The sequence below is a fragment of the Bos taurus genome, chromosome 17 (assembly GCF_002263795.3).
Source record: "Bos taurus isolate L1 Dominette 01449 registration number 42190680 breed Hereford chromosome 17, ARS-UCD2.0, whole genome shotgun sequence".
Classification (NCBI taxonomy): domain Eukaryota; kingdom Metazoa; phylum Chordata; class Mammalia; order Artiodactyla; family Bovidae; genus Bos; species Bos taurus.
Window position 1 is genome coordinate 15,594,003 of NC_037344.1, and position 26,080 is coordinate 15,620,082.

Consider the following 26,080-nt stretch of genomic DNA (forward strand, 5'->3'; position numbering starts at 1 on the left):
TTTTAATATGCTGTCTAGTGTTTGTCATAGCTTTTCTTCCAAGGAGCAAATGTCTTTTAATTTCATGGCTGCAGTCACCATCTGCAGTGATTTTGGAACCCAAGAAAATAAAGTCTGTCAGTGTTTCCATTGTTTCCCCATCTATTTGCCATGAATTGATGGGACTGGATGATTAGAATAAACAGAACAAATCACTGAAACTACAATGAATGAAACAAATCACTTCTCTGACCAACCAAAGTTGAAAATACAAATTGTACACACTGAACTCACCAGTTATCACCAGTTGGAGACTGCTGCTGCTGCTGCTGCTGCTGCTAAGTCGCTTCAGTCGTGTCCGACCCTGTGCGACCCCATAGACGGCAGCCCACCAGGCTCCCCAGTCCCTGGGATTCTCCGGGCAAGAACACTGGAGTGGGTTGCCATTTCCTTCTCCAATGCATGAAAGTGAAAAGTGAAAGTGAAGTCGCTCAGTCCTGCCTGACTCTTAGCGACCCCATGGACTGCAGCCTACCAGACTCCTCTGTCCATGGGATTTTCCAGGCAAGAGTACTGGAGTGGGGTGCCATTGCCTTCTCCGAGTTGGAGACTAAATTCCCACAGATATTACCTTTATGTTTTACTCTGACATCTGTAATAGTTTTTCTTGTTTATGTCCTTGAATTGAAGACAGAGTGCTAGGGGCTCGTGGGCTTGGCTCCACAAGGGGAGCAGCACTTTTCCGACTCAGCTTATATCCTATTTCTATTCTTATTTTTTTTGATGCTTTAAAGCAACACAAGCAATAACATAGTATAGATTGTATGACACGCCTAAAGAAAAGTAATTTAAAAAATTTGGGGGACTTAATTTTTTAACAGTTTATTTCATCTTTGTTATTTTAAAAAGTGGTGTCTCTTTGCTGTTTTTCAGAGCTCCTGTCATCTTTTCTTATGTTCTCTTTCCTATAACCATGCTTAGGACAGTCTTTTCCTGATTTCTGTTTAGGTTTTTTTTAGATCTCATTTAATTTTAAAAAGAGGCAATCTACATTTAAGATGTGTGTATATAAATCTAAGATATTTTCAACTACAAATGAGAGAGTGTCATTATCTAATTGGATTACCCAGAATTATCTTCTCTAAGTATTATCCAGCATTTGGAGAAGAGGAAATGCAGGTACATTCAGCTGAATAGTGAAACTATTAAACAACTGCATAATTAAAAGCTACCAAACGAACAGATTCTCTACAAGAATCTATAGGACATTAAAATAGTGATTTTGTAAAGACTGAAGCTAATAGTCAGATTCCATTATATATTTGATTTCTACCACCTCCTGAAAGCAAGAAATTGCATGAAGATAATCCCAGATGAGCGCTTCCCTGGTGGCTCAGACAGTAAAGAATCCTCTTGCAGAGTGGGAGATCTGTGTTCATCCCTGGGTTGAGAAGATCCCCTGGAGAAGGGCATGGCAACCCACTCCAGTATTCTCACCTGGAGAATTCTCACGGACAGAGGAGCCTGGCAGGCAATGGTCCATGGGGTTGCAAAGAGTTGAACACTACTGAGTGACTAAGCACAATCACAGATAAGCTTTGTCTGGAGAACTGTATTAAAGACAACCTGATGAGATAACTGTTTCACATTTTGATGATCTCTTCAACTCTGAATCCATATTCCCAAAAGTAAAGTGAAAGTGTTAGTTGCTCAGTCATGTCTGACTCCTCACAACCCCATATAGCCCACCAGGCTCCTCTGTCCATGGAATTATCCAGGCAAGAATACTGGAGTGGGTAGCCATTTCCTTCTCCAGGGAATTCTCCTGACCCAGGGATTGAACCTGTGTCTCCTCTATTTCCAAAATTCCTTGTCTAATCCTCTTATGTCCCAACATAGACATAGAAAAGAATCGACCCTATGATACCTCTCTGGTTTATCTTTTTCTGCTCCAGGTTGCTTGAACAGCCATCTTTTTTTATGTGCCACCTATGTGTTGGCTTTGTTGAACATATCCTTGACATCTTTACCTTGATAATTTAAAACTGGAGCACTTGGCCTCCACAATTGCTGAAAGCCATAGAAAAGCAGGTGGTGTGCTACCTTATTAAAAAGGCCCTTTACAGTGTCTGGAATAAACAATCTAGACATTTGAGTTGTGCTGTAATTTTAGGAGAAACAAATCTGTCATTTGCTTTCTGTCCCTGTGTTCACCTTAGGGGTTAGATCTCAGAGGGAATGTGTTCAGATCTGGACTAGCTTAGAACTTTATTCTTTTTTTTTTTCATAAATATATTCATTTTAATTGGAGGCTAATTACAATATTGTAGTTAAGTCATTATTGGAACCATGGTGGGATCTAAAATCTCTTTACTATTATTCTCTTGGTAGAATCTATCACACAATATTTTTAGCAGTTGTTCTGGCAAAAGCAATGGAAAAAAAGAAGCTAATATATGCAGGGCTCTCTAAAAATAACTTATAATAGATGTTAGATAGTTGTTGTTAGTGTGTTCAGTCTCATCTGACTCTTGGGACCTCATGGACTGTAGCGCACCAAGCTCCTTTATCCATGGAATTTTCCAGGCAAGAGTACTGGAGTGAGTTGGCACAATTCAGGGCATCTTCCTGACCCAGGAATCGAACCCACATCTCCTGCACTGGCAGGTGAATTCTTTACCACTGAGCCACGTGGGAAGCGAGTTGAGCTTATTATACGGTCAGTAACGCACCTTTTATATAAAGAAACATTTGGCATCAGTGGAAAGCCGGAGCTGAAAGTGGTGGGCTCATTTCCACAGCTAGAGTGTGTGTGCAGAATTGTTGAAATTGTGTCTCTGCTATAGGGCAGAAGCATTTCTAAAATGACAAAAGCATTCGTTACTTATGGCCCACTGTTCAATCTTTGATACACGAATACCATGACTTTCTTTTATGTGAGGATGGCAAAAATCTTCCCACTATGAACCCAGCAAAATTTTGAGCTGAGAACATCTTCTCTGATCTGTTTGTGACCAGTGGAACAAATTTCATGGTAATTAAAAGTCAGACCATATATTGAATTTTACAAATTTATTTATTTGTAATTGAGAGATAATTGCTTTATAATATTGTATTGGTTTCTGCCATACATCAGTATGAATCAGCCATAGGTACACATATGTCCACACCTTCTTGAACCTTCCTCCCACCTCCCATCCCATCCCACCCCTCTAGGTTGTCGCAGAGCGCCAGTTTGAATTCTCTGAGGCATACAGTAAATTCCCACTAGCTATCTGTTTTATATAAGGTAGTGTATGTGTTTCCATGCTTCTGTCTTTATTCATCCCACCCTCTCCCACCCCAACATTGTTCATAAGTCCATTTTTTATGTCTGCATCTCCAGTGCTACCCTGTGAATATGGTCATCAGTACCATCCTTCTAGATTCCGTATGTATGTGTTAATATACTTTGTATTTTTCTCTTTCTGACTTGCTTCACTCTATACAAGAGGCTCTCGGTTCATCCACCTCATTATCACTGACTCAAATACATTCCTTTTTCTGACTGAGTCATGCATTGTATATATGTACCACAGCTTCTTTATCCATTCCTTGGTCGATGGGCATCTAGGTTGCTTCTGTGTCCGAGCTATTGTAAATAGTGCTGCAGTGAACACTGCGGTACGTGTGTCTTTTTCAATTATGATTTTCTCAAGGAATATATCCAGTAGTGGGATTGTTGGGTCACACAGTAGTTTTATTCCTAATTTTTTAAGGAATCATCATAGTGTTTTCCTCAGTGGTTATATCAATTTACATTCCCACCAGTAGTGCAAGAGGGTTCTCTTTTCTCCATAACTTCTCCAGCATTTATTGTTTGCATGTTTTTTTGATGATGGCCGTTCTGACTGGTGTGAGGTGATATCTCATTGTACTTTTGATTTGCATTTCTCTAATAATGAGCAGTGTTGAGCATCTTTTCATGTATTTGTTAGCCATCTATATGTCTTCTTTGGAGAAATATCTGCTTGGGTCTTTTGCCCACTTTTTGATTGTGTTGTTTGTTTTTCTGGTATTGAGTTGCATGAGCTACTTGTATATTTTGAAAATTAACCCTTTGTCAGTTGTTTCATTTGCTATTATTTTCTCCCATTCTGAGGGTTGCCATTTCACCTAGTTTATAGTTTCCTTTGCTCTACAAAGGTTTTTTTAAGTTTAATTGTGTCCCACTTGTTCATTCTTGTTTTTATTTCCATTACTGTAGGTTTGGGTCATAGAGGATCTTGCTGTGATTTATGTCACAGAGTGTTCTGCCTATGTTTTCCTCTAAGAGTTTTATAGTTTTTGCAGACCATATATTGATTTTTATTTTCTAAGTCTTACTCTGTTATATGACATTTTAGGATACAGAGTAGATGTTCTTGGTTTTGGTAGGTTTTCAGTAAGCAATGCTCCTGGATCAAACTGGGCTATAAAGTGGATTCCACTATGTCTGCATTGAGACCCTTGTAACTATATAAAATTTAGTATCAGTGTTTAGAGATTTATGAGTTTCAAAAGCTTAGAATGTATAGCATGAAAGTTAGATTGGAGACATTATTGGGAATTCTAGGAGGTAGATCAAGTAGCCTGATCTTTTGTTTATTATTTGCCTCAAGCATTTTCCTTAAAAACTAGCAGCATTTTCACAGGGTCTTGGACCTTGTGTCTGGGGTGGTTACAGGAGAATTCTGGAGCACATTAATCATACTGTCCTTGATTTCTACTTATGTTATTTCAACAAAGGTTTATATTTAGAATACATTGAAGAGCATTAAAATGAAAACAGGAGAATCAAAAGTTGAAGGACTGGTTTTGAGATAAATAAAATAAGGAATATTATATTTTGCAACCTAATTAAAAGTATAAATCTTCTAAAAATAATTATTGTTTTATTAAAGGCAAGAAAAACCCAGGGATTTTTAACCATGGTTTGGAAGATACAAAGATTCTGTGTAATCTGGAAAAAAAAAAACAAAACACAGAGGTTAATAAGCAGAACATGTACTAAATATAGATAACCCAAGTAATTGAATATTTACTTAGATTACAAAGGGAAAATTTGGACAGAGGCTGAGTTTTTATCTTACTATAAAATGATTCATTTATATTCCTGACCATGTTAATTAGAATTCCTAATATCTTATAAATGATTTAACTTGACTTACAATATATTGAATTGTCTACATATATATATATTTTATTTTCCAAGTCTATTGCAGTAGAGGTTTTAGTAAAATTCTTACATCTTTGAAATATTTTCACTTTAAAGATGAATTAAATACCATAGTTTCTTTCATGGGTTATAGGTTTCTGTATTTCATATAAAAAGAACTATATCTGATAAGGGCAAATATCCAAATTATGTAAAGAATTCCTACAACTCAAAAACAACAACAAAAAAATCTGATTAAAAATGGGCAGAGGATATGAATAGATGTTTTTCCAAAGAAGACATAAAGGTGGGCAGCAAGTAAATGAAAAGCTACTTAACATCACCAATCATGAGGGAAATGCAAATCAAAACCACAGTGAGATATCATCTCACATCTGTTAGAAAGGGTATCAAAAATACAAGATCTAACAAGTATTATCAGCAAGGATGTGGAGAACAGGAAACTTTTGTGTACTGTTGATGGCAATGTTAACTGGTACTGCCACTATGGAAAACAATATGGAGATGTCCTAAAAAACTAAAGAAAGAACTACCATCATTGCCTCTTCTGTGTATTTATCCAAAGTAAATGAAAAGATTAATTCAAAAAGATACATGCATCCCAGTGTTCATTGCAGCATTATTTTCAGTGGACAAGGCATGGAAACAACCTCAGCATCCACAGATGAATGGATACAAAAATGTGATACACAGATCACACACACACACTGAATAGAATATTATTCAGCCATAAAAAAGAATGAAAGCTTGCCATTTGTGGATAGAGCTTGAGGGCATTATGCTAAGTGAAGTATCAGACAGAGAAAGACAGCTACTGTATGATTTCACCTATATGTAGCATCTGAAAACAAACCAAAGCATAACAAATTAAAAAAAAAAAAAAAGAACTCAGATACAAAGACAAATTGGTGGTTTCCAGAGATGAGGGACAGGGGATGGGAGTGAAGGTATCAAAACATGCAGATTTTTAGTTATAAAATAGTTTTGAGGACATAATATGCAGCATGATTATAGTTAATAATACTGTTTGGCATGTTTGAAAGTTCCTGAGAGAGATTTTTAAAGTTCTCATCACAAGAAAAAATTTGTGATTATGTATGGTGACAGATGTTAACAAGACTCATTGTGGTAATCATTTAACAATATATACAAACACTGAGTCATTACATTGTATACCTGCAACTAATATAATATTATGTCATTTATAATTCACCAAAATGAGAAAGTGTAATTAGCCTTAAATATGGTCTGTGATATAATCTGATTCATAAGACTTAAAGGTCATATTTATGGCCAAAATATAATCCTTTGGGACATGCAATACTGGATTTAAAATATTGTCTCTCAATGGATGGGAAATATACTACTGTTTTCTGGCTTCTATTGGTGTTTTTATCTTCCTTTGCAGCTCAGTGGGTAAAGAATCTGCCTGAAATGGCAGGAGACCCAGGTTGATTCCTGGGTTGGAAGATCCCCTGGAGTAGAAAATGGCAACCCACTCCAGTATTCTTGCCTGGAGAATCTTGTGGACAGAGGAGTCCACATGAGGTTGCAAGAATCGGACACTAGTTAGTGACTAAACCACATTGGTGTTTTTAAAAAGTGCACATTCTAGATAACACTTACAGGAAATAGAGAAGTGTAGTGGGAGCTTTGAATCTGGCTATTGAAGAGTGAGATGTTTGCTATCAAGGTTTCTGATGTACTTTTTTTGAAATTTTAATTGAAGGCTAATTACTTTACAATATTGTAGTGGTTTTTGCCATACATTGACATGAATCAGCCACGGGTGTACATGTGTCCCCTATCCTGAACCCTCCTCCCACCTCCGTCCCCATCCCATCCCTCAGGGTCATCCCAGTGCACCAGCCCTGAGCACCCTGTCTCATGCATCGAACCTGGACTGGCGATCTGTTTCACATATGATAATATACATGTTTCAATGCTATTCTCTCAAATCATCCCACCCTTGCCTTTTCCCACAGAGTCCAAAAGACTGTTCTATACATCTGTGTCTCTTTTGCTGTCTCACATATAGGGTCATCATTACCATCTTTCTAAATTCCATATATATGTGTTAGTATACTGTATTGGTGTTTTTCTTTCTGACTTATTTCACTCTGTATAATAGGCTCCAGTTTCCTCCACCTCATTAGAACTGATTCAAATGTATTCTTTTTAATGGCTGAGTAATACTCCATTATGTATATGGATGAACATATACATACATATACGTCTGCTGATGAACATCTAGATTGCTTCCATGTCCTGGCTATTATAAACAGTGCTGCAGTGAACATTGGGGTACATGTGTCTCTTTCAATTCTGGTTTCCTTAGTGTGTATGCCCAGCAGTGGGATTGCTGTTTCCAGTTTTTTAAGGAATCTCCACACTGTTCTCCATAGTGGCTGTACTAGTTTGCATTCCCACCAACAGTGTAAGAGGGTTCCCTTTTTTTCACACCCTCTCCAGCATTTATTGTTAGTAGACTTTTGGATGGCAGCCATTCTGACCGGTGTGAGATGGTGCCTCCTTAACAATGATAATGTCCAGACTGAACCACTGAGAATGGTGGTTGCAGAATGGATGAATAGTTCCTCATTTTAATGCTCAGAAATATATATGTATGTGTGTATATACGTGTATGTATATATATTTATCCAAGTAATAAATGTGGTACAGGCTTATTGGCTTCTCAGGTGGTACTAGTGGTAAAGAATCTGCCTGCCAATGCAGGAGACACAGATTTTATCCCTGGGTCAGGAAGATCCCCTGGAGGAGGGCATGGCAAGTCACTCCAGTATTCTTGCCTGGAGAACCTCATGGACAGAGGCGCCTGCCAGGCTACAGTCCGTAGAGTTGCAAATGGTCAGACGCAACTGAAGTGACTTAGCACACAAGCATTCACAGGCTTTTGGAACTCTGAAATGTTTAAAGGTGGTTTACTCTATACATTGGAGAGACTTGGGCCACATTCCAGGCTGGGTCTTATTAAAGTCTTACATCCACTTCAATATCAAGTTCTGTTTTTAGTTAGCTTTATTGGGAAACTGGAGCCAAATAATCATAGATACTTGATTGGTGATTGACGTGATATTTTGTTGTTCACTAAATTTTGATGTATTTCTCTTAAATTCATTGCCCAGCAGCAGTGGAGATAAAACCTTGCCCTGAAATATAGGGCTTGGTAGTGCAGCAGGAATGCTGGCCTCATAAAAGGTGTCTCAAGTATTATCTTAATGTCTAGTCTTACACTTTTTCTTTTAATCTTTTAAAATCCTTAATGACATGACCATGTTGCTTTTCCCCTAATCACTGCCCATCCACCCCAAATATTCAATTTGCTCTGTAGTCTCCCTGTTCTGCTTCTAATAACGTGTGGTTTCAGGAAAGTGTGTTATTGACTTAGTGGCACTGAAGTATGAATAATATTTGAATTTTAATAGATCTTAAACCAGGAATAAACCTTTTGACATTTGAGAAATAAGTCGCTTTTGGTTGTAGGGTCATTTAGAACCTTTAATATAACATATCAGTTGTCACCTACTATGTAAGTGGGTAAAGCTGACTTAGAGTGATTGGAAGAAATTCAGAAATATATTTTTTCAAAGTAAGTATGATATATAAATCCATATATTTTAATCTATAGTTATAAATATATATACTATAAGAAAATCTTTAGAAGGGAAAAGAATTATTAGGCAGTATATCAGAGAACCACAGTGGCCACTTTATGAATTGGAATTTGACGTATCACTTTTTAATTTAATAAAGACTGATGTCCCAGAAGCTACTGAAAAAAATAAAGTGTATGGAGAAAATTCTTAGGAACTCAAATACACTATGGGTTATAATAAAAATTTTTCATCAAATAAATAATTAGAATGGTAGCCTGATTAATGATTTTGTTAATTGATCTTTATCTAATGGACATATCTTTATAATATGACTATTAACCTTGATTTTTCTCTCCTTTTCCAGTGTTAAAGAACCCAGTGTGTAAATTATACAGATTTCCCACTTCTGACAATAAGTGGATGCAAATCCGGGAGCAGATGTCAGAGAGCATACTTTCTTTTCATATTCCTAAGGAATTGATCTCTCTTCAAATCAAAGAAGATTTGTGTAGGTAAGAGAATATGGTTTATGATCATTTCTTACCTTAATTACTTTTTCTATAAAACATTTTCTCTTTTTTTATTTTAGTCTTCTTTTTAATATTTTTTTTATATTGGACTGTCACTGATTTACAAGATTGTGTTAGTTTCTGGTGTACAGCTAAGTGATTCAGTTATACATATGTGCATGCATGATAAGTGGCTTCAGTTGTATTTGACTCTTTGCAACACTATGGACTGTAGCCCACCAGGCTCCTTTGTCCACGGGATTTTCCCAGCAAGAATACTACAGTGGGTTGCTATGCCCTCCTCCAGGGAATCTTCGTGACTCGAGAATCAAACCTATGTCTCCTGCAACTTCTGCATTACTGCTGAGTCACTGGGGAGGCCCATATAATACATATACATCTACTCTTTTTCAGATTCTTTTCCCATATAGGTTATTACAGAATAGTGAGTACAATTCCCTGAGCTCTACAGTAGGACCCTACTGCTTATCCATTTTATACACCCAAGTGTGTATCTGTTAATCCCAAACTCCCAATTTATCGCACACCTCACCTTTCCCCTTTGGTAACCATAGTTTGTTTTCTAAGTTTGTGAATCTTTCTACTTTATAAGTAAGTTCATTTGTATTATTTTTCTACGATTCTGAATATAAGCAGTATAATATATTTGTCTTTCTCTGTCTGATTTATTGCACATCATAAAGTATGATGGTAATATAAAAATCAAGACTGGCGTTGCCCAGTATGTTTGGCTGCTAAAACTGTTAATCACTGCAATATGAACAGTTCAATTTGAGATGTTACACATGTGTAAAATACAAACCAGTTTTCAAATTCTTCACACACAAATGAAAAAGATCAATTTCATAATGAAATGTTAAATAACATTTTGGCTATATTGGTGTTAAATACAATGTATTATTAATTTTATATGCATCTCTTTTTGCTCTTTAAATATGACTACTGAGCACTTGAAAATTTTTCATCACATATGTGATCCTCATTTATAGCTTACATGACGCCTTTTTTAAATTTTTTTTTATTGAAGGATAATTGCTTTACAGTATTTTGTTGTTTTCTGTCAAACCTCAACCTGAATCAGCCATAGGTATACATATATCCCCTCCATTCTGAACTTCCCTCCCATCTCCCTTCCCATCACCCTTCTAGGCTGATGCAGAGCCCCTGTTTGAGTATCTTAGCCATACATCTAATTCCCATTGGCTATCTATTTTACACATGGTAATGTAAGTTTCCATGTTACTCTTTCCATTCATCTCACCCTCTCCTCCCCTCTCCCCATGTCCATAAGTCTATTCTCTATGTCTGTTTCTCCATTGCTGCCCTGTAAGTAAATTCTTTAGTACCATCTTTCTAAAGTCCGTATATTTGCGTTAAAATACAATATTTATTTTTCTCTTTATGACTCATTTCACTCTGTATAATAGGTTCTAGGTTCATCCACCTCATTAGAACTGACTCAAAGGTGTTCCTTTTTATGGCTGAGTAATATTCCCTTGTGTATATGTACCACAACTTCTTTTTCCAGTCATCTGTCAATGGACATCTAGGTTGCTTCCATGTTCTAGCTATTGTAAATAGTGCTGCAATTAACAATGGGATACATGTGTCTTTTTCAATTTTGGTTTCCTCAGGGTATATGCTAAGGAGTGGGATTGCTGGGTCATATGGTGGTTTTATTCCTAGTTTTTAAAGGAGTCTCCATACATCTTCCATAGTCACTATATCAATTTACATTCCCACAAATAGTACAAGAGCATTCCCTTTTCTCCACACCCTCTCCAGCATTTATTATTTGTAGACTTTTTGATGATGGCCATTCTGAGCGGTATGAGGTGATACCACATTGTTTTGATTTCCTTTTCTCTAACAATGAGCGTTGTTGAGCATCTTTTCATGTGTTTGTTAGCCATCTGTATGTCTTCTTTGGAGAAATGTCTATTTAGGTCTTTTGCCCACGTTTTGATTGGGTTGTTTGTTTTTCTGGTATTGAGTTGTATGAACTGCTTGTATGTTTTAGAAATTAATCCTTTGTCAGTTGTTTCATTTGCTATTATTTTCTCCCATTCTGAGGGTTGTCTTTTCACCTTGCTTATAGTTTCCTTTGCTGTGCAAAAGCTTTTAAGTTTAATCAGGTCCCACTTATTTACTTTTATATTTATTTCCATTACTCTAGGAGGTAGGTCATAGAAGATCTTGCTTTGATTTATGTCATTGGGTGTTCTGCCTATGTTTTCCTGTAAGAGTTTTATAGTTTCTGGTCTTACATTTAGGTCTATAATCCATGTTGAGTTTATCTTTGTGTATGGTGTTAGGAAGTGTTCTAATTTCATTCTTTTACATGGAGCTGTCCAGTTTTCCCAGCACCATTTATTGAAGAGGCTGTATTTGCCCCATTGTATATTCTTGCCTCCTTTGTCAAAAATAAGGTACCCATAGGTGCATGGGTTTATTTCTGGGCTTTCTGTCTTGTTCCATTGGTCTGCATTTCTGTTTTTTATGCCAGTACCATACTGTCTTAAAGACTTTGGCTTTGTAGTATAATCTGAAGTCAGGAAGGTTGACTCCTTCAGCTCCGTTCTTCTTTCTCAGGACTGCTTTGGCTATTTGGGGTCTTTTGTGTTTCCACATGAGTTGTGAAGTTTTTTCTTCTAGTTCTGTGAAAAATGTCTGGTAATTTGATTGGTATCACATTGAATCTGTAGATTGCATTTGGTAATATAGTCACTTTTACAATATTGATTCTTCCTACCCAGGAACATGGGATATCTCTCCATCTGTTTGTTTCATTTTTGATTTCTTTCATCAGTGTCTTATAATTTTCTATGTACAGTTCTTTTGTCTCCTTAGGTAAGTTTATTCCTAGATATTTAATTATTTTTGTTGCAATGGTGAATGGGATTGATTCCTTAATTTCTATTTCTGATTTTTGATTGTTAATATATAGAAATGCAAGTGATTTCTGTGTATTGATTTTGTATCCTGCAACTTTGCTAAATTCACTGATTAGCTCTAGCAATTTTCTGATATTTTCTTTAGGGATTTTTATGTACAGTATCATGTCATCTGCAAACAGTGATAGCTTTGCTTCTTTTCTGATCTGTATTCCTTTTATTTCTTTTTCTTCTCTGATTGCTGTAGCTAGGACTTCCAGAACTATTTTGAATAATAGTGGGGAAAGTGGGCACCCTTTTCTTGTTTCTGATCTTAGGGGGAATGCTTTCAGTTTTTCACCATAGAGAATAATGTGTACTGGAGGCTTATCATATATGGCCTTTACTATGTTGAGGTAGATTCCTTCTATGCCCATTTTTTGAAGAGTTTTAATCATAAATGGGTGCTGAATTTTGTCAAAGGCTTTTTATGCATGTATTGAGATTATCATATACTTTTTACATTTCAGTTTGTTACTATAGGGTACCACATTGATTGATTTATGTATATTGAAGAATCCTTGCATCCTTGGAATAAAGAAAGAAAGTGAAAATGAAGTTGCTCAGTCGTGTCTGACTCTTTGCAACCCCATGGACTGTAGCCTATCAGACTCCTCCATCCATGGGATTCTCCAGGCAGGAATACTGGAGTGGGTTGCCATTTCCTTCCCTGGAATAAACCCAACTTAATCATGGTGTATGAGCTTTCTGATGTGTTGCTGTATTCTGTTTGCTAAAATTTTGTTGAGGATTTTTGCATCTATTTTCATCAGTGATACTGGCCTATAGTTTTCTTTTTTGTGTTGTCTTTGGTTTTGGTATCAGGGTGATGGTGGCCTCATAGAATGAGTTTGGAAGTATTGCTTCCTCTGCAGTTTTTTGAAAGAGTTTTAGAAGGACAGACATTAGCTCTTCTCTAAATGTTTGATAGAATTCTCCTGCGAAGCCGTCTGGTCCTGGGCTTTTGTTTTTTGGGAGATTTTTGATCACAGCTTCAATTTCAGTGCTTGTAATTGGGTTGTTAATAATTTCTATCCTCCTGATGCAGTCTTAGAAGATTGAACTTTTCTGTGAATCTGTCCATTTCTTCCAGGTTATCCATTTTATTGCCATATAGTTGTTTATAATAGTCTCTTATAATCCTTTGTATTTCTACATTGTCTGTCGTAACCTCTCTTTTTTCATTTCTGATTTTGTTGATTTGATTCTTCTTTCTTTTTCTTGATGAATCTGGCCAAAGGTTTGTCAATTTTTTTAATCTTCTCAAAGAATGAGCTTTTAGTTTTATTAATCTTTACTATTGTTTCTTTCATTTCTTTTTCATTTATTTCTGCTCAGATCTTTATGATTTCTTTCCTTCTACTAATTTTGGTGTTTTTTTTTTTGTTGTTGTTGTTGTTACTCTTCTTTTTCCAGTTCTTTTAGGTGTAAAGTTAGGTTGTCTATTCATTATTTTTCTTCTTTCTTGAGGTAGGATTGTATTGCTATAAACTTCCCTCTTAGAACTGCTTCTGCTGCATCCCATATGTTTTGAGTTGTCATGTTTTCATTGTCATTTGTTTCTAGAAATTTTTTATTTCCCTTATGATTTCTTCAGTAACCTTTTGGTTATTTAGAAATGTATTGCTTAATCTCCATGTGTTTGTGTTTCTTTTTTTTTTTAAGTTTTTTTCTTGTAATTGCTATCTAGTCTCATAACGTTGTGGTCAGAGAAGATGCTCTATACAACTTCAACTTTCTTAAATTTACTAAGGTTTGATTTGTGACCCAAGATGTGGTCTATCCTGGAGAATGTTCTTTGTGCATATATAATATACCTGAGAAGGTGTATTCTTCTGCATTTGGGTGGAATTTCCTGAAGATATCAATGAGATCTATCACATCTAACGTGTCATTTAAGACTTGTGTTTCCGTATTAATTTTGTTTTGATTTTAGTTGGACTGTTTGGACTTTGCTTATGGGTATATATGCATATGTGTACATTCCATTATTTTAATTATCATTTGCCTGATTTTTTAACTGCCATATGTTTGGGGTTCATCTTTGGTTTCTCATTTTTGGGTATTTGCTTTAATCTCACTTAATACCATAAAAAACCACTTGCGGAATCTTCGTTCCTGACCAGAGATCAAGCCCTGAGCCTTTGGAGTGGGAGCACCGACTCCAAGACCCTAGACTACCAGAGAGCCAACCCTAGGGAGTATCAGATAGTGAGAAATGACACAAAAGAAACCACTTGTACACAAGACCTGGCATCATCACAACACCAGTAGCACCCTGCGCAGGACCCTTCATCTAAACAACAAACAAAAAAAAATGCAAACCCAATCATCAGCAGACAGGACTACCACCTCACTCAGTCTTGCACTTCAGAGGAAAAACAAGCAAACAAACAAACAAACTCAGCACAAATCTCACCCTATAAGAAGCTTACACAAACCACTGGGCCAACCTTAGAGGGGCAGAAACCAAAAGGAAGAAAGAATTCAGCCTTGAAGCCAGGGAAAAGGAGACCTCAAACACAATAAGCAAAGTCAAAACAGTCCAACTAAAATAAAATACAGTAGATTGACCTGGCAAAAAAGGAAATCAAAAATTATATTTACCAGTTAAAAACAAAACTAACTAAAGCACAAACTGGAAAACAAAACTAAAGCAAAGTGCCAATAGGGAAATAGAGCAATGAAAACAAAACTAATAAGAAAGAATAGATATCCAAAGTTAAATAGAGGCAGATAAAAAAGATTTATATACATTAAAGATTAACTGAAAGGGGAAAAGAACATAGGAAAAGCAAACAAAGGAATAAATGTAGAAAAATAATAATAGATTTTAAAAATTTTTTAAAGAGAAAATTTAAAGAAAAAAGAAAAGGAAAACTCCACAGAACTGCAAATGCTCATCCTAGAGGCAGAGGTTTATAACAACAATAAAGAAATGTGACTGAGGAGAAAAAAAAAAGCTCAAAAGATTAATTAGATTTCATAGTGCAAATAAAATCGACAACTACAACAGAAAGGGGGAAATAAAAGGAAAAAGAAAGAAAAAAAATCCAAAAGAATCTACAGAACAAGTCAAAACATAAGAATAATAAATGTTTTTCTTGAGTCACTGCTGTCAGAGTCCCCTCCCTCGCTGGGAGTCACAGTCCACCTCACCTCCCTAGGATGCCCTCCAGCACTGTGCTGGTCTCTGGACTTGTTGTGGGGGGCAGCTCAGATTCTAATCTGGTCCTACTCCTGTGTGTTCTTGGCTCCAACGTCCACAGCTATCAGAACTAGTGCATTTTCTTTTGTGGGAGCTTTCAGTGTCCTTTTATATATTCCATAGATGGAGTCTGCCTAGTTTATCATTTGGATTTAATCTGCAGCTTGTACAGCTGGTGGGAAGCTTTTGGGTCTTCTTCTTTAGCCACACTGCCCTGGGTTTCAATTGTGGTTTTATTTCCACCTCTGCATGTGGGTCATCCACTGGGGATTGCTCCTGAGGCTGCCCTGGAGGACTTGGGTTTGCCCCTATGAGGGCCACGTCTGGAGGTGGTGCACCTGCTTGGGTCACAGGGGATCTGGCAGCACCAGGTACTCAGGGAAGTTGGCTGCTAGGGAAGCAGGAGATATAGTGGTCTAGAAGGGTATGGCAACCAGTAATGGCCAATATGCTCCAGTATTCTTGCCTGGAGAACCCCTCTCCCTGACAGAGAAGCCTGGCAGGCCACAATCTACAGGGCTGCAAAGAGTTGGACTCAACCAAAGCGACCCTGCATGCATAGACATAAAGTTTTTTTTTTTGCCTGTGGCAGCTCTGCTCCCATGAGAGTTGAGTGTGAAGGTGGTGTGGTTGCTTGGCTTGTGGGGACCCTGGCAGAGCAAAAGTTATGGCCCTATCAGAATCTTTTTTCAAGCCTCTTGTAGCTGGCTATCAGAAGGCTCCTTTGGCCAGTCTTTCTCTGTTGCTGCGCTTATTCAGGCACTTAAAGGGAGGGCTCCTTTGCCTGGGGTCCTTCTTTGTTTTTCGGCATGTCAGGCACAGAGAGGGGCTCCCCTGGCTGGGGTCCTACTCTATAGATCAGCTCATCAGTCACTTAAAGGGGCACCCTGGGTGGGGTCCTGCTCTGTAGATGGGCCTGTCAGGCACTTAAAGGGGCACCCTGGGTGGGGTCCTACTCTGTAGATTGACCTGTCAGGCACTTAAAGGGGCACCCTGGGTGGGGTCCTACTCTGTAGCTCAGTACATCAGGCATTTGACGTGCCAGCCTCTCTATTGTTCAGCTGCCAATGCTGGCGTGTGGGGAGAGAGAGGCTGTGGTGATGGCTCCACCCACTACGTGTGACTCAGCAGTATCGCCTTGCTTCCATGGCTGCCTGGCTTTCCACCACAGAAATTTTCCACCACAATCTCCTCCCTCACACCCCCTCAATCCATCTCTCCGCAGTCAACAGCAGCCTTCGCCCTGGGATTGCTCCACAATCCCTAAAACTCCAGTTTTCAGCCACTGTGCCTTCCAGGGGACCTGCATCCCTGTCCAGGGTATGACCTGCCTCCATCCAGGGTATGCATGGCTGCAGCAAGGACTGTCTGATTCTCATTCCATTTAGGCTGCCACAGATCAGCTGTTTCACTCTCAGCCGTGTTTCTCCTCTGACTCAGACAATTGCCCCGCTGTGGGGATCAGACCCCTGTTTCAGTTCCCTCTCCTGCCAAGGGCAGGTCTGGTCCTACTGACACTCCTGTTTTTCCCCCTAGTTCCTTGTCCTACTGAGTTTTTCGTGGTTCTGTATGTTCTTTTCCGCTGCTCAGGTACTCCTGTCTGCTCCCAGCTAGGGTTCTGCATGCGCTGTTGTGTCTGAAGATGTATTCCTAATGTATCCATGGAGAGAGGTGTACTCCACATCTACCTACTCCTCTGCCATCTTTTTCTCCCTACATTGCACCTTTTTTGTGTAAATCTCCTATTATTAAAATGTGTTGGAAAAAATTCAACAATGAATCTTTAATACTTTCTAAAGAAATGTAGAGAAAAAGTCATACTGAAGATTCAAAAGAGAAATACGGAAAATTTGTAAGAAAACTGGCTAGTGATCTCAGTAGAATGTAAGGAGGTATGTCTATTATGAAAAGGAATCAGAAAGAGCTAAATTAAGGGCCACCACATTTGGAAATTCCCTGGTAGTCCAGTGGTTAAGACTCTAGGACTCTGTGCTCTAAATGCAGGAGGCCTTGGTTCAATCTCTGGCCAGGGAACAAAGATCCTGCATGCTTCACAGCGTGACCAAAAAAACAACAAAAAAAAACACCTTTGGGGAAAATGCTAAGAAGAAAGAAATAATGGAAAGAATAATGAAAATTTAAAATGCAACAGGCAAAAAAAAAGAAAATCCAGACTCAGAACAGATTTGACACTGAGAAATCACATCAGAGATGCGGAACACAAACAGGAATTCTTCTCAAATACTAAACAAAGGTGGGAAAACGTTCAAAATGATGAGAGGGAAGATGTTAGATGTTTAGGGCAAAAAGCTGGAAACTACCAGAAAATGTCTGCATTCTTGGGAAAGAATTCATGCAAAATCTTGAAAGAAAATGTATGCAATTTTTATTTCTTTACATGCTGTTGAGAAAATCAGGCTAACCTTAACATTTCTCTCGGAGAAGGCAATGGCACCCCACTCCAGTACTCCTGCCTAGAAAATAACATGGACGGAGGAGCCTGGTAGGCTGCAGTCCATGGGGTTGCTAAGAGTCGGACACGACTGAGCAACTTCACTTTCACTTTGCACTTTCATGCATTGGAGAAGGAAATGGCAACCCACTCCAGTGTTCTTGCTTTGAGAATCCCAGGGACAAGTGGGCTGCCGTCTCTGGGGTCGCACAGAGTCGGAAACGACTGAAGTGACTTAGCAGCAGCAGCAGCAACATTTCTCTGCAGAAGTCTGTGGAGTAATATCTACTGATTATTGAGAGAAAAAGGCTGTGTCTCCACTTTATTATATAGGGTCTGATTATAATATCTTTTATCAATGAAGACAGTGGAAATGGCATACTTAAAAGCACAGAAAATATCATCCAGCAAACTTTCTTTAAAAATCTGCCCTTTAAGATTTATGCCATCCAACTGATAAAATATTTGAAATTATTATATTTATAATATAAAATAATATACTATAATCATTAAATTATATTATACTATAAAATTAATATGCATAGTATAACAATTTAAGAATGTAAGAATAGGACATTATCCTACAAAAGAATTTGAGACTTTTTTCTTGGTTGGGTGGAATTGCCAACCTAAAAAGAACTTTGCAGTTCTTTTCTTGGCCTCTTTTTTTAAAAAATTTTTTTAATTTTTAGTTGAGTATTGTTGACAGAGCTTCCCTGGTGGCCCAGACAGGAGTCTACCTGCAATGCAGGAGACCTGGGTTTGATCCCTGGGTTGGGAGGTTCCCCAGGAAAAGGGAATGTCAAACCCCTTCAGTATTTGTGTCTGGAGAATTCCATGGACAGAGCAACCTGGCTACAGTTGATGGAGCTGCAAAGAGTCTGCAAGACTGAGCTGCTAACACATTCACATTCATAGTTGATTTTCCAATGTTGTGTTTCTGCTGTACAGCAAAGTGAATCAGTTTTACATACACATATGTCCACTCTTGGATTTTTATCCCGTATAGGTCATTACAGAGTACTGAGTAGAGGTCCCTGTGCTGTATACAGTATGTTGTTATTGGTTTCTTTTTGGCAACCCACTCCAGTGTTCTTGCCTGGAGAATCCCAGGGATGGGGGAGCCTGGTGGGCTGCCGTCTATGGGGTCGCACAGAGTCGGACACGACTGAATCGACTTAGCAGCAGCAGCAGTACTATTTTTCTAGATTGCACATATAAGTGGTACCATATGATGTCTGTTTTTCTGACATGCGTCACTATGACAATGTCTAGGTCCATCCATGTTACTGCAGGTGGCTTCTTTTAACCCTAGTCTCACTCACATCCTAGAAAGTATTTTGCTTGCCTCAACTTTCCTACCAACAGCACAACTTTATTGGGTTTTCTTACCTTGTTTGATGAAGACTGTGGGTGCCATTGTGCCCTTATCTTTCAGCACTTGCAAAGGGTGCAAAATGCTTCATTTTTAGCTTGGAAATCTCTAATGAAAGAGTCATTTTTTTAAAAAAGCTTGGAGTCTTTTCTTCAACAGAGAAAAATAAGTTGCTAGGGCAACTTTATATTATGGTCATTTTCATTGCTAAGGAACAGAAATAATTATTTTCTGAATCTTTAAAATAACCATTAACTAAATTATATCATTTTAGTTGGTGAAGAGCAGTAAGTAAATAAATGAGTGGCAGATAAAAGCTGCTATTAAGTCCCTTTTTATATTTTCTTCTGCATAGGCTCTGTGGGTGCATAGAGATAGTTATAGATGGATAGACAGACACAAAGACATAGATATACAATCTTTTTTCCCTCTCCTTTTCTTCATTTCTCTCTCTTTTATTTAAGGAAAGTTAGTAAATACAGTGTGAATTTAGCTGTATAACAGGGGTCACAAAAATTTTTCCTTAAAGGACCAAACTAGACATGTTGCAAAGGTGAGCTGTTCCCTCTCAGTTACCAAGACGATGAATTTACAAACATTGTCAGCCCTTGACTTCTGTGAAAGTCTGGATTTTGAAAATCTTACACTTTCTTTCATAATCCATTGACTCTTGCAATCTCTCTTTTCATACTAGGTGTAAACTCCTCTACAACTTGGAGTTGGTGTGTTTTTGACGTCTCCCTGTAGGAGTGTTTGGGTTTCCCAGGTGGTGCTAATGGTAAAAAACCTGCTTGCCAATGCAGGAGACATGAGAGAAGCATGGGTTGGATTCCTGGGTCAGGGAGATCCCCTGGAGGAGGGCATGGCAACTAACTCCCGTATTCTGACCTGAGGAACCCCACGGGCAGAGAAGCCTGGTGGGCTACACTCCATGGGGTCCCAAAGGGTCGGGCATGACTGAGTGACAGCACACACACACCCATAGGAGTGTTTAGGGTATTATTTGAATATTTTGTTACATGACTTCCCTTCATTTACCAAGGGGGGTAGAAAAGGGAAAATTGAAAAGAGTACTCTGATTGACATCAGCTTCATAAGCTTGCAGATAGAGATTTCCTGAGTTTGAGTTTGGATTTAATTATAAAAGAAAATAGCAAGTAAAGTAGGAAACTAAAGGAGTATTAAGTATATGTCTAGTCACAACTGTCTTAAAGATGAGGAATTATTAGTAGTTCATAAATTACTTAGCTCAATAAGAATGATATCCCACTAATACATTTAAACATATTATTATTTTTATTATTTCAAGGTTGGTATACACTGAACAGACTAGGTGTGACTGTTTGCAGGGACCATGTGTGTGCATGGTTCACCTCCTTGCATAATGCATACCTATAATTATAAAGAGGAAAATGTTATTTATCCCATCCATCGTGACATGGAGTGTAAATATCAGCAGGGGCATAATGGTGCAACAGCTACTCCATAACCCAAACACAGTGTCTGTCATTGCATGCAGCAGCCTTCTAAAACCTCCCTTGCTATTAGTCTCTTAGTATACATTGATCTCAAAATGAATCACTTATTAAATTTGAGATTGTACATACACAGAGTCTGAGGGCAGTGATAGAGTTTAAATTCTTTGGGGCCTCCCTCTAATTCGCCTAAGCATTAATACCTTCTGAGTTCAAGTTCAGCTGCCTAACATCATTTGCATTGGCTGTGAAGTGTTTCCACAACACTACACATTGAGTTTGATATTACAGTTTAGGTCCAGAAAATTCACAAGCAAGAAATTATAGGTATCAAGTTATGTTTACTGCTATGAAGACAGGCTTCTGTGTGCTTAGCAATTTTCTGCTTCTTTGCTCTTGAAGCCATATTTTACAAGTATGTAAAATATATGGTACATTTTTTCTATAAAATATGTTCACTATAGACAACAGTGAGAATATAGAAAATATAAAAAGGAAAAAGTAAATCGCTCTCAACCCACTACCCAGAAGAAATACTGTGTCTTTATTTTCTACATCTACTCTCACATTTTCATCAGCCTCACTGTGGAAAGCAGATTTTTGGTCCCAACTATCATGCCCCCATACCATGTTTAATTTTCCTTCCACATCTGAGTTGTATTATGAATAACCTGTGAATCTATTGCTACTGCTGCTGCTGCTGCTAAGTCGCTTCAGTCGTGTCTGACTCTGTGCGACCCCATAGACGGCAGCCCACCAGACTCCCCCGTCCCTGGGATTCTCCAGGCAAGAACACTAAATGCAGACTACTAATTATTCAAAATTATTGTATCTTAATTTTGATTGATACATAAATAAACTAGAAGGAAAACAGACTAGAAATACACTAAACTATTAGTAATATGCACACTAACATAAAGATTATTTCTGGATGGTGTGTTTAGAATGTAATTTGTTACACAACACTAGAAAACAAATGCGATAAACTCTGAGAGTCAGTTGCTCAGCTGTGTCCGACTCTTTGAGACCTCATGGACTGTAGCCTCCAGGCGCCTCTGTCCGTGGAATTCTCTAGGCTAGACTACTGGAGTGGATAGCCATTCCCTTCTCCAGGGCATCTTCCTGACCCAGGGATCGAACCCGGGTCTCCTACGTGTAAGACAGATTCTTTACTATTTGATAATAACTTGTACAAATAATAAGGACTACTTAGACTGCCAATTAACTTTATCTTGGTTTCTTCTTGTTTAGAGTTTACTTTCTGTCTGAACATCAAACTCTATTCTAAATTTATCTCTCCTTCAAATTAAAAAAAAAAAATGGATGACTCTGTTTTTTAGGAAAATTGCCAGCTATTTAGAATTTGAGTTTTTTCCCTTCTCTTCCTCAAGAAAATGTATAGTAAATGAGGATGGGCTTACTGTGTTCTCATGACAGCATCCATAAGAGAGATTCTTGATTCTTTGCAATGTCTTTCCCTTTAAATTATTCTCCCTCAGTTAATTTCTATTTTAGTAAATAACATTCACTGTTCAACAGTTCAGTGCAGAAATATAAAATATAAATATTTTATCTTGTCTCACTACATCTATCCATATTCAAGTGTCAGTGTCTCATCATTCTAATTCCACAGTTGCTCCTAAATTCATTTATTTTTTCCATTTTCACTCCTTTCATTCAAATCCCAACCACCATCATTTCTCCCCTGTGATAGCAATATGATAGCCATAACAATCTATTATGGCTTTTCTGGTGGTGACCTTGCTTCCTCAAAATCCATGGTTCACTTTTTTATGGATAAATGATACAAATGAACTTATTTACAAAACAGAAATAGACTCACAGACATAGGAAACAAATTTACGGTTACCAAGGGGTATATTACGGTGGGGTGATTCGGAATTTGGGGATTACCATATACCCACTACTGTATATAAAATAGGTAAACCACAGGTACCAACTGTATAGCACGGGAAACTATAGTCAGTATCTTGTAATAGCCTATAATGGAAAACATCTAAAATAACGATATGTATATAAATAAAACTGCATCACTTTGCGGTACACCTGAAAGTAACACAGGACTTACCTTGTGGTCCAGTGGTTAAAACCCTATGCTTGCATCTCAGGAGGCACAGGTTCAATTGTTGGTTGCAGAACTAAGATCCAGCATTCTGCATGATGTGGCTGAAAAATAATAAAAATTAAATTATAAAGGAAATTAACACAACATTGTAAATTAACTATGTGCTGTGCTTAGTCGCTCAGTCGTGTCCGACTCTTTGTGACACCATGGGCTGTAGCCCACCAGGGTCCTCTGTCCATGTGAGTTTCCAGGCAAGAATACTGGAACGGGTAGCCTTTCCCTTCTCCCAGGGGGTCTTCGAAACCCAGGGATCAAACCCAGGTGTCCCTCATTGCAGGTGGATTCTTTACCACCTGAGCCACCAGGGAAGCCTAAGAATACTGGAGTGGGTAGCCTATCCCTTCTCCAGGGGATCTTCCTGACCCAGGAATCAAACCAGTCTCCGGCATTGTAGGTGGATTCTTTTCCAGCTGAGCAATTTAAAAAATAAATAAATAAGAAAAATTCACGATTCCCATTACAGACTCACATAATCAGTTTGAAAATGTAATAATGCAGATTTCCAGCAGGAGTATCAAGGAGACAGCCTTCATGTGTAATCTCTTGAGAGCTAGACTGAAATTATGTGTTGGGAAGGAAAGAGGGGGAGGTTCTTATTACCAAGTATCAGTATAACACCATGCTTCTAAGAAGTTTACTAAATGACTCCGTAATCATGATACAGAAGGGATGTGGCATTATAAAGCAGCCCGGTTCTTTGACCTGGCCTCCTTGAAGGATGTGGGGTGAGGGGAAGACAACTGGTTTACTATGGAGTTATTATAATGGAGATAAAAGGAGAGAGTGACCTGTCGAAGGCAGCACAGAGATCCTAAGTGCATAGAAGGTACACGTGCATTCGTGTGCGTCTTTATGTGCACCTTTGCCTGGGTTTATAATGCCTCAAGTTTTACAGTCCCTCAACGTGGGTTGCATGCAGCAAGTTATGTAGGTCTTGCCAAACTACCACCCATAAAATTTTTATAGCTTGTTTTAGTGTTGCTGTGTATTTTATGTTGAGTATTATCTTTGGATTTTGTACTACTTCAAAAGTTTGCTGTGCTTAGTCTACGTGGAAATATGTAGTTACCAGAGGACGTGGTGGAACGTGTGGCACTGAAGCTCTATGACAGCTACACATACCATATTAAATGATGATGGCACATGTGTTTGTTTAGACGGGAGGCTTGGGTGGTCACAGAGTGTTTGTTTTGTCAAAAATGTATACTTTTCTACATGATAGTATGATGTCTGAAAACTTATTATGGCACAGCAGTTTTAAGAAATGAAGTATTTCAGTGAAGATGAACCTCATGGTCCATAAAACTCACTAGGAAAAAAATAGTTTGATTTATATCATGTGTTTTTCTCCTTTTCTCCTGCTTCATTTCTTCTCTTTGTATATATTTTGTTCATTGGTCCCAGGGGTAAGGAAGGAGAGAAACTTCCTTGTGTATAATTTTGAGAGTCTAAAAGAAAGGATAGGAATAATTTATAACAATTAACTTTTCTTAGGTTTTATTTAAGACATAAACCTTTGTGTGTACTAGGCAGAGAACAGTCCTGTAAATAAACTATAAGACGTCTGAACCAAACATTTTAGCAGGAAAAATGTGATAGAATTTGGGACGTAACATCTTTAAATAAAAGTTCCTAGCACTTCTTTGAGAGAATGTGAATTAGTGTTTGTAAATATTGTACATATACTAAATTCATGATAATAAAATATTTTTGTCAATGAAGATAAACACCTTTTTGTTTAATACTATATATTTCAAATATTCTATACTCTTCACTTCTTGAGCCATATTACTGACCTATGACAAGTGTATCTATCTATTGAATATCTAATCTTAAATCTATTTCTTGAATACAGTATATTCTTATATATGCAAATAATAGTAAGATACATTGCAATCCCAGGTTTAACCCTGTTTGCTGCACAAAGTTACATTTCAGAGACATGTTCTGTTAATACATGCTCACTTAAATATTATCATATACTATTAAATGGGTTTTCTAAGCATTATATATAATTTGAAAGAAATGCTGAAGATTTTTAATTTTCTGATCTTGCACCTTATCTTAAAATATGTTGTGACTATTGCATTCAAAAAGATTCATATTATTTCAAACTGATGATGCTACAGGGCTGTCGTTTAAAAATGTTGAAAGCATTCGCTAGGAATTATGAACTAGAACTAAAATATATTCAGATAAATTCTACTTCAGAAGTATCCTCATTGTACAAAAGGTTTTAAGTCGGATTTTACCACCTAGTGAGCCGCCCTGTTCGTGGACGTGGTTGTGTGTGTATTTGTGTTAGTAGCCCAGTCGTGTTCAACTCTTTGCAACCCCATGGGCTGTAGTCCCCCAGCTACTTTGTCCATGGAATTAAATCATCTCAAGTATAATTTATGTACTGTCTTTCAAAATTTCTCACCACACAAGGTTTCCTCTTTACCCAACCTGTAAGGCAAGCTAGGGCTCCTTACCGTCTACCCACATCTCCAGCCTCACCTATACTTTGTTTATTTTGGCCTGGCTGAAGCACATAACTTTTAAGAGTCTGTTGACATTTGCATCCTTGGATAAAATAAAGGCACACTGAAAATCCTTACTGCCTGAAAGAAACAGTGATTAATGGGAAAAGCAATAGGAGCAGCTATATTGTTTAGGCTTCACAGATAACAAATAAACCTCAAGCTGATGAATCTCATAGATGTTTTATCTCTTCTGCTTTATGTTTCTTCCTGTCTCTCTTGCTTGCTTTCTCTGAGAAAAATGTGAAGTCCTAAAGATCTAACAATGATGCATAAAAATATCCCGTCAGGATTCCGCTATTGACTGCTACCTGATTAGTGTTATTTCTTCTGTTCGTTTTTCTTCATGCAATGCTGACGCACAGTTGGAATACCATGTGGTGTATTATTTATCATAGAAAGCGCATTTGTTCTACCAACTCCTAGTTTTGAGGACAGATGCTGTGTGCCATTAAGTTCATCATTATGGATTCTTGGTATCATTTAATGAGAGGTCCTGGAGAGTGCTTAGTATCACCAAGCTGGCGATAGAAATATGTGTTTTATTTTGCTGTTTGCTATTGTAATAATAGCCCTTCTGGGACAAATAAGGCAAAACTCATTCAGAAGCATGTTTGCCCATTGCACCAGGATTCTTTCCTCCACA

General features: G+C 37.8%; 1 protein-coding gene across 5 annotated transcripts in view; it reads left to right on the forward strand.

The window, feature by feature from the left end:
• INPP4B (inositol polyphosphate-4-phosphatase type II B) overlaps positions 1–26,080 on the forward strand; it is a 455,375-nt gene that overhangs the window by 219,380 nt on the left and 209,915 nt on the right. For all 5 annotated transcript variants that reach the window (XM_024977565.2, XM_059876249.1, XM_024977564.2 and 2 more), the window contains one exon: positions 9,158–9,305. In XM_024977565.2, coding sequence (XP_024833333.1) covers positions 9,158–9,305 — 148 coding nt within the window. The remainder of the gene's footprint in view (positions 1–9,157; positions 9,306–26,080) is intronic.